The sequence below is a fragment of the Pezoporus occidentalis genome, unplaced genomic scaffold, assembly GCF_034315485.1.
Source record: "Pezoporus occidentalis ecotype Australia unplaced genomic scaffold, CSIRO_AGI_Poc_V1 ctg406, whole genome shotgun sequence".
Classification (NCBI taxonomy): domain Eukaryota; kingdom Metazoa; phylum Chordata; class Aves; order Psittaciformes; family Psittacidae; genus Pezoporus; species Pezoporus occidentalis.
Window position 1 is genome coordinate 129,363 of NW_026915732.1, and position 12,595 is coordinate 141,957.

At 60.7% G+C, this 12,595-nt stretch overlaps 1 protein-coding gene across 3 annotated transcripts; it reads left to right on the plus strand.

Annotated features, from left to right (window-relative positions):
* The first annotated feature begins 69 nt into the window (after positions 1-69).
* On the plus strand, positions 70-12,494 carry TUFT1 (tuftelin 1). 3 transcript variants are annotated; one of them, XM_062633878.1, is made up of 13 exons: positions 70-203; positions 4,038-4,115; positions 4,336-4,440; positions 4,646-4,732; positions 6,482-6,562; positions 6,883-6,951; positions 7,551-7,667; positions 8,827-8,955; positions 9,601-9,695; positions 10,315-10,420; positions 10,819-10,902; positions 11,517-11,617; positions 11,762-12,494. In XM_062633878.1, the coding sequence occupies exons 1-13, from the start codon at positions 144-146 to the stop codon at positions 11,814-11,816; spliced, it is 1,167 nt and encodes a 388-aa protein (XP_062489862.1). In that variant the 5' UTR covers positions 70-143; the 3' UTR covers positions 11,817-12,494. The 3 variants fall into 3 exon arrangements, with proteins under 3 accessions (XP_062489862.1, XP_062489860.1, XP_062489861.1); XM_062633876.1 differs by lacking the exon at positions 70-203 and adding an exon at positions 2,742-3,262; XM_062633877.1 differs by lacking the exons at positions 70-203; positions 6,482-6,562 and adding an exon at positions 2,745-3,262.
* Positions 12,495-12,595: the final 101 nt, after the last annotated feature.

Below are 12,595 nucleotides of genomic sequence, written 5' to 3' on the forward strand. Positions count from 1 at the left end.
GGGGCGTGGTTAAATAAGAAGGGGCGTGGATACCGGAGATGGGAGTGGCTTCCGGGGGCGTGTCGCGGTGGGCGTGTCCCCGGGAGGGGCGGGGCCATCCATAAGGCGCGGCGGCGGCGGGTGCGGGCAGTCGCGGCGGGGCCATGAACGGGGTGCGGGGCTGGTGCGCGGTGCTGGACGTGCGGCCCCACGGCGAGAGCCCGGTGAGACGAGACCCGAACCCCTCCCCTCTTCGGCACTCCCTGCTCCTCTCTTTACCTCCTTCCCGGTCCGTGGGGCCGCCCCTCTCCGAGGGGTCCCCCGGGGGGTCCCGGTGCGGTGCAGCGCCGCCGTGCCCGCCCCGCAGCGCTGCCTCGCCGTGCTCTGTGGGGCTCTGCTGCCTGCCCCTTCCCTGGGGGCTCGGGTGGACCCAACTGGGCAGGGCGGCGGAGCACATTGGAGTCACCACAGCATCGCTGTTGGGCTCCCACTGTCCCCTAATGTGCTTATGGGGGGCTCCCGGCCAGCGGCTGTCCCTGGGTAATGTGGGGTTTGGGCTCTCGTGCCCCTCGAGTACCTCTCGTGGCCACGGTGCTGGGAGCTGCTGGCTCCAGGTCTGTCCTGGTGCTCCCGTGCTCGGTTACGGCCGGGCCCCACGTTCTTCCCTCTGTGATCGTTGGTTCCCCCATCGCTGCGAGGACGGGCCCTGGGTGGGGCTGGCAGCACCCCAATGCCGGCCCCGCGCCGATGCCGCCGCCATGGCCCCATCAAGGGGCCAAAGCCACCTGCGGCCCACGGGCGGTTCAGCCTTTTGCTCCTGTTTCGGCAACCGGAGGGATCCCCGAAGGCGGCGGCGGCGGCAGAACCGCGCCGGTGCTCAGCTCCTGCCCCGGTGCGGCTCCCGGCTGAGCCCCGCCGGGTGACTCAGCTCTGAGTCTCCTCTGGAGAGCCCTAATTCCCCACAGCTCTCCCGGCCTTATAAGGAGCGATTGCAGAGTTGGGCTCGTTTGGCTAATGGGTTATTACGGTGATAAGCGCCTCCGTAACGCTGGCGAGCTCCAAGCGCCGGAGCTGTTGGCTGCTGATCCTCGGCGATACCCTCCGGGTCAGGTCAGGCCTGTTCCCATTGAGCACTGGGGACTGATGGACGGATGGGGCACCCATGGTTGCAAAACGCCGGTGTCGGGGTTGTCGTTTGTGGGTCCTCGGATGGCGCTGCTGGGATAGGGTTGGGATTTGAGTGGTTCCCCCTTCCTCAGGAGCGGGGTTGGTGCCTTTCCCGCCAGCTTTTCCCAAGTGGGTTTGTCTTGGTCTGGAGGGTGCAAAGTAGACCAAAAGATCTAAAATCAGCTTTGGCGTCGCTGAAAACCCGCCTGTCCTCAGCCTCGCCAGTCCCGCTCGCTCTCATTGCCAGGGGACCCGGCTCTCGCCGGGCGGTTGGACCCAAAGGGCTGTCGGGATGTTGGGAACGCCTCCCGAAGGGCACGGGGTGGGAGCGCAGCCGTCGCCCAGGCCTACCCACTGCAGGGAATTCCCGAGGCTGGTAGGAAAAGCCACAACCACGCGCTGCCAGGCGGGAGCAGCTCTCAGGGTGCCAGGCTGGGTGTGAGGCACCATTTTCCATCTGAGGTGGGGTTTTTCCAAGCAGGAGATGAGTGCGAGGCACATCCCAGCACCGGCCACGGTGCAAGAGCCTCCTGCCTTCCCTGGAGCGTAAAGGAGAGGGCCCGGCACCCACTGCCATCTCTGCTCTGGGGCTGTGAGCTGGAGGTGAGCGTTGGCAGAGCAGGTTTAACACCGGCCAGGAGGGAAAGGAGAGGGATAGGGCCAAAATCAGCCCCTTAGAGCAGGAGGGCAGCTTGTGCTATCCACAGCATCCTTCTGGGCTGCTCTGGCTTTATGGTGGAGGAGCCGATGAGACTTTGTATGTGGGATGGTGAGAACAAAGCCCCAGAACAACCGTGCTGGCGTTGGCGAGCCCAGGGACGTGTCTCTGCCCGGTCCCCACAGCCGGGGCTGCTGTAGACAAACAAGCTGGGCAGGGATGGGTTGGCTCAACCCGGCTGTGGCTTCTGCCTCCTGCACCAGCCTCCTCCATGGCGTTCCCCACACCGAGGGGCTGGTTTCCTCCATGGAGAACCTCGAGCATCCGGCTCCAGCCTCGCCACCCTCCGCCTCCCCCGGCCTGGGAGGATGGAGGCGCCGGAGCCTTTGCATTTGCATGGGAGGTTTCCTGGTTGTGTGACCCGAGGTTTGGTGGTGCCGGGGCCGGCTGGGAAGGCACCAGGTGCTCTTTGCTTCCTGCCGCAGCCGATTGGCGGTGGCTCCGCGGCGGGTTGATCCAGGAGCCGGTTTTCATGGGGGCTGCTGGGACGGAAAAGCACCCGCGTGCCGGCTCCAGGCAGTTTTGGCTGCGGGGATGGCAATGGGCTGGTGCTTGTTTCTTATCGCAGCGGATCTTCCCCGGGCGAGCGATTCCCTGGCAGCCTCCTGCCCTTGCCTGGGCTTGACGGGATGGGGAACATCAGATCCTGACGCTTGTAAACAAAGCTGCGAGTAAGGGCGCGTGAAAGGGCCGAGGAGCTGCCGGCGCCTCTGCCGTGCCAAGGCTCCCGCCCTGCTGCGGCAGCCCGGGTGGATGGGGCTGCTCCATGCCCCCAGCCCTGGCCTTGTCCCCGGTCCCCTTCGCGTTGGGTGTGCAGAGGTGCTGAGCGATGCTTCGTGTGCAGCCGCTTTCCCTGCCGTGAAGCCCCAGTGCGTCTTGCACCTTCCCAAAACCATGGGTCGGGTTTTCCTGACCAACGTTTCCAACTTCATGGGTCTTGCCAAGGAAAACATTCCCTGGAGTTAAGCTTGCAGAGAAGTATCTGGTTAAATGGCGGTGCTGCTGAGTGTAAGCAGGGCGCAAGCGAGGTTTCTCTTCATGGAGGGGGGGGGAAAGGGGTCTGGTGATGCCTTTGGGATCTGTAGGAGGGCTCCTCAATTCCCAGGAGCCGGCGTTTGCGTGAGCAACGTACACAACATAGTTTGGAAACAAACAGCTGGCTTGTTGAGACTTGGATGGCGCGGGGAGCGCTTGGAAGCAGGAGGCACAAATACCTTGATGTTGCTTTTGGAGAGCAGGAGGCTGACGTGGCCGAGGTGTGGCGAGGGGCGGGCGCCCGGCACCTACCCCGGCTCCGCGGTGCTGCTGCTCGAGAGCCCGCTGCGGCACCGAACAGTTCCTGCTTCCCGGCCCTGTTTAATAGGGACCATGAGTGACGGCAGCCTGGGCACCAGTGAGGTCTGTATGGGAAGGGGAGTGCGTGGTGCTGTGGGTGCATGGTCCCGGTGTTAAGCTGCGGATGGAGAATGGGCAACAGCATGGAGTCGTTCTGGGTGTCCGTGCACTGCTGTAGGGCTCTTTGCATGCTCCATGAGAGTTTGCCGAGCTGTGCACAGGGCTGGACGTGGCTGAAGTGGGAGGAAGGGGAAGGCTTTGGGTGAGCAGTTAAGTGCTGAAGGCAAACTGGGTCCTAGCTGGAGCCTCCATGGATGCCCTGTAGTGTCTTGCTGGGCTACGCTGTGGCAGGGCTACGCCAGCAGAGCACAAGCAGAGCCATAGGGCCCATGGCTGTCGTGGTAGGGCAGCGAGGATGAATCTGGCACGGGCTGGGAATGGCTGCTTCCACCCTTTGCCACGGCTGGTACCGAGCGCCGCGCATCGGCCCTGCCGCAGGGGCTGCAGTGACGGATGAGGGCTGTATCTCCTGGCAGAGGAGGACATGCACAAAACCGAGCCTGGCAATCACTTCTCCAGCCCGTTGGCATTACCTCAGCCTTGGCTGGGCCACAGCTCCTCCGGGCCCTGATGGGTTTGACGAATGCAGTCGTCGTGCGCTTGCTGTTACTCATTCCGATCCCAGTGTCTCCACTGAGCTCAAAGCGAGGGGGAAGGCAGCTCGTGCTTCACCCGTAGCAATGCTGACCTGGCTCTTGGCTCGTGCTGGCCACAAGCAGGCTTTCAAGGGATCCACATTTAAAGCTAAATAAAACATAAAACCTGCTTCTCGTTTTAGGAGAACGTGAAGGTGCTGAGGCTGACTCTGCCCAATGACCTCCCGGGTGATAGGTGCGAGCAGGTCACCAAGCAGAAGGTGGGGCTCACAGCGGTTTGAGTTAACCTGAGGAGGGGGGCTTGGTCACTTTATGCTTTGTGAAGTGGGAAACTCACCTCCTGGTCTGTTCCATGCTTGGTGCTGGCTCCTGAGGCCGTGCTCGGCGCCGCGTTCCCCTGCGACGGTGCCCGGCGCTCATTTGCCTGGAGCCGGGCAAACCGTTCCAGCCAGTCTCACCTCTCTGTGCTTCTGTCTGCAGCCGGTGGGGAAAGCCTTTGCCATGGTGGCCAACAGATCCAGCAACGGTCACTCCCTGGCCTCCGAGTGCATCAAATCCAACGACGGTGACGAAGAGATCATCAAGGTACGGTCCTAGGCAGCCCGGCTGCTTGTTTCATAAGTGGAGCTGGAAGATGGGCTTTGTCTGAGGTTACGTGGGTAAAAGCTCCCCGACGTGCCCGGGTGGCTTGGGGGGATGCAGGAGAGCCCGGAGCTGGGCTTGCTGCTGGTATTCCCGGGCTGGCAGCACCAGGACGGTCTGACCCGCTGGCACCGTCTCTCCTGGGCAGGTTTATCTCAAGGCACGGGCTGAGGGCAGCATGAACCACGAGGAGCACGTCAACCAGCTCAAGAGCGAAGTTCGTTACATCCAAGAGGTAGTTCCCACGCGAGGGGCTCTGGTTTGTGGGGGTGCTTGCGGTGGGGTCAGGGTCGCTCTGCTTCCCCCCGGGTGTTCCACAGGGATCCCCATTGCCGGCTGTGGCACCCGAGCCCCAACCGCGTTGGCAAAGTGGCAGCGGAGCTGAACCCTCCTGTTTGTTGACTTGCCTGCACAGGGCAGTAGTCTAATCAAGCGCCATAAATTAATTCCGCCTGACTAATTGCTCTGCTATATGGACTGAATTTGAAGAGAATTGCGCGATGACTTTCCCCCAAGGCTGTCCCCTGCATGCCTGGGTGCGGCACAACCGGAGCCTCTCGTTAAAAGGCAGTTTCTTTGGAATGTCTCATCTCCCAAAGTAAACTGGATGATGAGGCTCTGAGGAGATTAACCCTTTCCTCTGCTCCTGGTGGGGATGCTATTTCTGCAGAGCTGGTTGCGAGGCACGGCAGCGGTTGGGGCATGTTCTGGTCTGGGCAGCTTGGCCTGAAAAACAACCGAAAAAGGGGACAAAAAAATCCTGAGATTTGGGTTTGCTGTGCTGGGGCAGGGGGGGGATCTGTGCTGTGCTAAGCTCCCCTTGGGAGCAGAGAGAGGCAGATCTGGCAGAGCAGCCTCCACATCTTCCGTGTCATCCTTCCAACCCCTCTGCCAAAACCCAGGATTTCCCCCCCGCCTCCCTGGAAGAAAACAGCCTGTTCCCGTTGCCTCCTGCCTGCAGCCTGCCTGGTGCAGCCTCCGGGGTGTTGCTCACCTTATCAGACCTGATCTCGAAGCCACCTGGATGCTGCGCTGTTTCTGCGTGATCCTTCCCACTCCTGGGGCTTCGGCTTCAGCTCTTCTGATCTGAGCCTTCCCATAGCTCCCCACAGCTCAGATGGAAACAGGCTGGGTGTTAAAAGGGCCTCTTAGCAGTAGTTGAGCGGGACTTAGACCTTGCCTGGCCGCAGAGGCTGTTCATGGCCCTATCAGAATAGCTGAAGCAGCGTAACCGTGCAGCACAACTTAATCCTGCATGTAAAACCCAGAGAATAAGCTAAAACCAGTAAGTCGTGGTACCAGTCTGTCTGCATCCTAGAGAAGTGCCCTGCGCTGGGATGTGGTGTAAAAACCCTGGGGATGTCTTGATCCAGCTGGATTCAAGTCGTGGATTGCCGACCTGAGAGTGCATGTCGTGCTCTCCCCTTGTCCTGCTGCTGGTCCCAGGCAAACTGCTTTGCCCCAGCACCTTGGGCGCTTGAACCCAAGGGGTAGGGATGAAGCCACGCTGCTAAAGCTGTGAGAAAGTTGTTCTTTGAACAGTGCTAGGGCAGCGTTTGCTGTAAATCCTGTAAATCATTCCTCTGGCTCGCTTGCTCTGACTAATTCGAGTAGCTGCGAGTCAAGACTGTACTTGTCGGCGTCCTGCAGTGCAGCACAGAGGGAGCTGGGGTGCAGCGAGGGGCTTCGCCACGCTCGAGAGGTGGAATCGATGAGTAAAACGTGAAGAATCAGCGGCATTTCCAGGCTGCTGCTTTTGCTTTCCTCTCTTTTATTCTTCTGCCCGTGATGGGCAGAATCGGGGCAGCCCCTCGTGAGGATCGTGCTTGCCAGGGACATGCTGCTCGCAGGCAGGGCCCTAGGGAGACTGGAGGATGCAGACTGGCAGCGGGCACCCTCGCGGCCGTGGTGCCTGCGTTTGGTCTCTGTTAGACTGGGTGACACTGTCCATGCAGATCAAGCTAAATTGACTTGCCTTTGCCAGGCTAGAAGGTCTTTGAAGAAGCTGCGGGAAGACTTAAGTAGTAAACTTGAGAACAGACAAGGAGATAAACAGCACACACAGGTAACGGGAGCATTTCTCGGGCATTAAATGACTTTGAGCTATTAAAGAGATGTCATCTTTGGGTCCAGACCGTGATAGAAGGGGCCTTAAAGATCACGGTGAACGGGAGCCGTGTTGGCAGCGTTCACAGGCAAAACTCAACCCCTTGCACTAGCACTAGTGAGGAGTCAGTGAGCAGAACGCTTTGGCTGGCACATGCTCTGCTGCATGCTCCTTCGTAGGACCCCCCTTGGTGCCCAGAGCCAGCTCTCTGCATGCGGCTGCGCGCGGCGGGCCCAGCCGGCCGTGCATCCCTCTCCATCTGTCCTCTGCTCGTGCAGGTGGTGCTGGAAGAGCAGAACGGGAGCTGGCTGTACCCCGAGAGGCTGCAGGCTGACTCCTGGGAGCAGGTATGGGGCTGCAGGGGTGGATTTCAGGGTGATGGGAAGAAACGGCGCTTTAGTTTGGTGTTTGTGGGTAACTTTGGGGCTGTGCAGCACAGGATCTGGTGCTCGGGCAGCAAACTCTGGGCTTTTCCAGGGTCAGATCAGCAATGGAGAGCAGCTCTAGCAGGGCAATAATGTGCCTAATGGGGTTTAAAACCTCTGCACACAAGAGCTTTTTAGCAGGAGGGCGATGGGAATCAGGGTAAATGTTCCTCCAGCTCTTTGGCTTTCCCCGCTGCGGCAGGTTCTCTGGGCTGGGCTTTTGGGCTGGGTTGCCGTGGACCTGGTTCACGTTGCGGGGTTTCAGGTTGCCCAAGCACGGATCAGGGTGGCATCCTGCAAACAGGGCTTGGAAGGCAACCAAAGGATACTGTGCGCATTATCTTGAGGGCTGGAAGCTGCCTCATGTGTGGGAGGTGAGGACAGCGGCGCCTTTCGGCTTTCTTCAAGCTCAGAAGGGATGTTCCAAGCTTTGTCACCACCAGCGCTGCCCACAGCAGGGTGGAGGGCGGGCTCCCCGGTACCTCCTGACTTCTCATCCCATCCTGTTGTTGTCTCTGCAGGAGGAGGGCGACTGCTCAGGGGAGGATGTGGAGAAGATGCGGCAGACGGCAAAGCGGCTCTTCACCAAGCTGCAGGAGGCCGAGAAGCGCCACCAGTTGGAAAGGAAAGCCTTCGAGGTGCCCGCACACTGCTCTGCTGGGCTTTGCTTGGGTTTGGTGGTTTCCCCCTTTCTAGAAGCGTGAGGAGCTGCATGGGCACACGAGTTTCTGGGTTCAAACCCACCCTGGCCAGACCCCAGCAAACAGCCTTCCTTTGGGGGGGCTGAACACGCAAACGCTGCTTTCCCAGTTAAAAAGCAGAGCCTTTCCCACTGGTGCAGGAGGGGGGCAGTTTGTGTGGGGAGTGGGCACCAGTGGGGGCCAAGCCTGTGGTTCCAGTCGTTGTGGTCTCTCCTGGGGCTCAGCCTCTTCCCTTATGGGGCTGTTTGCTGTGGAGGAGGCACCAGATCCATTGCGTGGATCACCTCAGCCCTTGCCTGGTGCTGATGAAGCTGCTGCATTCGCTTCCCTCTCTCAGCCCTGGTGATTAATGGTCCCCAGCAGTGTGTTCTCTAGTGCCTGCTCACGGCCCGGATGGGCTGGGCCTGGCGTGTCACACCAGGGCTCCGAGCGCTGGTGGCAGCGGTGACATCCCAGCTCACATCCTGTCCCGCAGACCAAACTGGTCCTGGCCTGCCTGGGGGGGGATTCTCGCAGCGGGATGGGGGACAGCATCCGCTGGGAAGTGGGTTTGAGCGGGGACCGCTTCCTTTGCTACAGGCATGGCTGCCCATGCCTTGAGGATGTCTGTCCCCATGGGCAGGAAATTGTGTGATTCGGTGGCATTTTTGGGGCCTTTGGCCAGCTGTGGTGCTGGCTGCGGGCTCTGAGCCGGGATGGGGATCCCGGGATGGGGTTTGGCCGTTGTTGGTCCTGCCACCACTGCCCAGATGCTCTCTTGTGGCCTGAGCCTGCTCTCAGGCTGTGGTGGGACCCATGGGGACACCCTCGTCCCCTCTCATGGGGCTGCCAAGGCTGGTTCCTTGAGCCTGCAACCGGCCGTAGCGTGCATGCGGCTGAGGGTGAACCTCCTGTGGCTGAGGAGCCTTTATTGCAACGCTCACTCCTTTGAAGTGCTTTGAAGCTGGGGAGCTTTCTGAAGCTCTCCTCTCTGGGCTGCGTCGGGCTCTTTGCTAAGGACACCCGGCTGCCCTCAGCCAAACCTGCCTGCCAGGGCTCCGCGGCTCCGGACAGGGCTCCGGTGCCCAAGCTAAAGGTGTCTCCATGCTGCTTGCAGAGGACGGTCTCGCAGTACCAGGAGGAAGCGGAGCAGACGAGCTCTGCCCTGCGGAGAGCGGAGAGGAGCGTGGTGGAGAAGGAGGTGCAGGTGGATGAGCTGCAGAGACTGCTGGCAGGGATGGAGAAGGTACTGCCCCTGGAGCCGTGGTGGGGCTGGTGGGATTAGCGCATGGTCCTGCTCTGCTGGGGGGGGAGGAATGGGAAGGGCTGGTGGTGGTGATGAGTATGGCAGTGCCAGACCTCCCCCCCTGCAGGGTACCCACCGTGCAGAGGCTTTGACTTCCCAGGTTTAACCTGGCAGCGTTGGGCAAAGCCAACGGCTGGGAACGGGCACTTGCTGATTTAGACTTGCATTTCTTGGGTCTAGAAGATCTGGTCGGTCTGTGCAAACTCTTCCAGGTATCCTGGAGACAAGCGCAGTCTAGACAGCCGCCGGTTCTTCTCATGGGGGCATTAGCACAACCTCCAGCCTTGATTATATTGTTAGTGTTTTATTTGAGCTGTGGTCTGCTCATAATCCTATTCAAGTCGTAAATCTAAGAGCGCAGTTTGAGCACGGAGCCATCTCGGGCTGCGTTCCCTGACCTGACAGCAGGGAAGGAGCCGGGCTGGTGCCTTGCCTGTACCCTGGGGGGGAAGGAGTGGGGCAGCCGCTGCCGGTCACTCGGTGGCTGCACTTGTCCCATGTCAACGTAACGTGGAACGAGCGGCGGCCGAGGGACTCGCGCTGCCTCGTCCCCTGCGTGTGTCTCAGCCTCTCGCTCTGCCGCAGGAGCACAGGACCTTGCTGCTGAAGATGAAAGAAGGCGAAGCAGAGCTGGCGCGGCTGCGGAGCGTGGAGGGGGACAAGCTCGCCCAACAAGACCGGTGAGGCCTGGCCTGGGGCTCGGCTGCCAAGTGCCGCGCCGGCCCACGCCGCGGGGGTCGGGGTGTCAGCTCGCTGGGGCATGACTGCACATTCCTGCGCAGGGCGTGCTTGCTCTCTGCCTTGCAAAACAGCGCCCTGCTCCCAGCGCTGACTAATCCCCAATGCCTCCTGCAGGGCTGCTTTGCTCCCAGCGAGCCGCAGCTCCGGCCGCGGCCCAGGGGCCTCTTGCAGCCCCGCTGCGGGTTGGGAGCTCGGGGCGATGCCGAGGGAGCCTCCGGAGCAGCCGATTGTCCCTGCGCTGTCGGATGCGTTCCGCTCAGCCGGTATCCCGGTGCTCCAGGGGCTAATTGGCAGTGGCTTATTTCTGGAAGGCCTTGTTTGTGGCCTGACTCTTCCTGATGTTCCTGTGTCCCTGCAGTCTGTGGTTGCTAGTCTCTGTGGCTCCTGCTTGAATAGGTTTTGTCTCTGCCTCTCCTTACTTTGTCTAGTCAAAACACTTCCAACCCGTAGAGGAGAGCTGGGTGGTGAAGAGCTGCTCTGGGCATAGCTGGGTGGGTGCTGCTCCTGTGCTGGGAGCCACCCGCCGGCTCCTGGACCCTTGTCCTGTTCTCCATGCAGGTCAGCGCAGCTGGAGAAGGAGGTGGCCATGCTGCGGGAGAAGATCCACCACCTGGATGACATGCTGAAGAGCCAGCAGCGCAAAGTGCGGCAGATGATCGAGCAGGTCCGAGGAGCCGGGCTGCGGGAGGATGGGGAGAGCCTGGGCGGGGGGGCTTGGGAGGGAGAAGGAGTCATCATCTCTTAAGGCATTTGAAAACAAAGGGTGCCGCTTCGTGGGGCCCCTGTGCAAACCAAAGGGACTAGCACTAGGCTGGGGTAGGAGGAGTGGAACAGGAGCACCGTGCACCCTGCTGCAAGAGTTAAACCAGACCCTGTGAGCGGAGGCTCCCTCACCTGGGGCTTAATCCTCAGGCTTAATTTGATGCTTTTTTTGGACTGGTTTTTATGCATACCTTGGAGCAAATGTTGTGGGTGTTAAGAGGCAGGAGAGTGCCCTCCAAGCTGCCCTCCCTCGCAGATGGTTCTCTGGGGTTTCAGCCACTGTGACCTTGTCTGTTACAGCTCCAGAACTCCAAAACGGTGATTCAGGCCAAAGACGCCATCATCCAGGAGCTCAAGGAGCGAGTTGCTTACTTGGAGGCTGAGGTGCGTCTTAGAAGGGCTCACATCCTCTCACGGACCAGCGTTGCTTTGGCAAGCAGGACCCATTGCTGGCTCCATGGAGGGGAGCGTGCCCTCTGCAGCCCCAGGGCTGTGCTGCTTCCCAGGCTGCTGTGATGGTTCCTGGTGCAGCCAGGGCTGATGGAGCAGCCCTGAACTCCAACCGAGGCCAGAGTAATCTCATCAAGCATCATCTGGAGGCAAAACCCCTCCTGTTTCCAAAGCTGCAGCTGAGCGTGCACATGTCAGGCGTTAGGGTTGCATTGCAGCCTCTGGGATCATAACCAGTGTCAAACCTCTCTCCTTTTCTGGAGAAAAGCACTGGCACTTGTGGCATGTTCTTGCCTCAGTGACTTGGCCGATTCCTGCATGAGAACGGGGGGGGTGAGCCCAAATCCAATGTGAGAGCTCGCATGCTGCTGGGTTTCATCCCATGCTCTCTGGGGAGCTGCCCTTACGCAGGGCTGCATTTCATTGCCCTCAAGAAAGAGCCTCCCCACTGCAAGCGCCTGTCCTGGAGCAACTGCTGCCCGGTGTGAGTGCCCGCAGCACGCCCAGCTCCAGGTCCCTGTCACTGACAGCAGCTCCATCTCTTGCAGAACCTGGAGATGCACGACCGCATCGAGCACTTGATCGAGAAGCAGGTGAGCCGGGGCGGGCACAGCTCCCGGGCGCGCTCCAAGTCCGAGTACGTGAGCAGGTACGTGGGAAGCACGTTCCCTCCAGCCCAGCCGCTCAGCAGCTTCCTCTGCAGGCCCATGTCTCATCCGGGGCTTCGTGCTCTGCTGGAAGCCCAGTTTCCCCCCACGTTCCCCTGGCTGAACAACCCCTTTCTCTCTTGCAGCAAAAGGCTGACGGGCCCCAAGCCGCTGCCTCTCATTCGAGTAGTGGAAACATGAGCGTCGAGAGCCGGTGCGAGCTGACGACTCTCCCCTTGTATCGTTGACTGGATTCCCTGCTTGACTGCCGTCCTCTGTGCTCCCGGAGCGGCCCCGGAGAACTGTGGCAGCCGAGGACAGGCGCAGCCGGGGCGGCCCTGGCAGAGGAAGGAGGTTTGCGGAGTGTCCACACTGCTGTCCCCGAGGGCATCCGGGTGCTGGTTTGGAGCTGGGACCAGCCGGCCCTGGCGTGGAGAAGGTGGCTCTCGGCTGGAGATCCAGGCTGCTTTCCCTGGGCAGCCCTGGGGGTGCCGGGGTTGCACTGTGAGAGCAGCCTTTGCTTCTGAAGGGCTGCGCCAGAGCAGAGCCCCGCCTCCGCTTGGCCAGCGTGGACGTGGGGTTTAACCTGGTTTGGTTTAGAGCAAAACGAAATTCACTCTTAACAAAAGAAGAACGAAATCCTCCTGAAACCGGACTCCTTCCTACAGCAACGCCCAACGTGTGCCAAGCGGGGAGCCTCCACCTCCCATCCCGGTCTGCTCCGGACTTGGCCAAGGCTCACGTGCCAAAACCTCAGTGTATCGCCATGCTTCTGCCACGAGCGTAGAGGAAATGTACCCGGCGTGCGGTAGTGTTTGAACCCCGAGGCTCTTGGGTTCTCACCTGTATTTATTTCAATAAATTATTGGTGTCTTCCAACGTGGTGGTGACAGCACCACGGGAGCGCGGGCCAGCACCGCCTGGGCTGTGTGGGAGCTGCAGCGCACCAACCGGCTCCACGGGGTTACAGGTCCTGTGCG

Excerpts from the sequence above, each read along its gene's own strand:
- TUFT1 (XM_062633876.1), top strand. The coding sequence starts at position 2,855 with ATGGCGGTGCTGCTGAGTGTAAGCAGGGCGCAAGCGAGGTTTCTCTTC. Across the intron at positions 6,563-6,882 it reads GAGATAAACAGCACACACAG|GTGGTGCTGGAAGAGCAGAA; the intron begins GTAACGGGAGCA and ends CTGCTCGTGCAG. Across the intron at positions 8,956-9,600 it reads TGCTGGCAGGGATGGAGAAG|GAGCACAGGACCTTGCTGCT; the intron begins GTACTGCCCCTG and ends GCTCTGCCGCAG.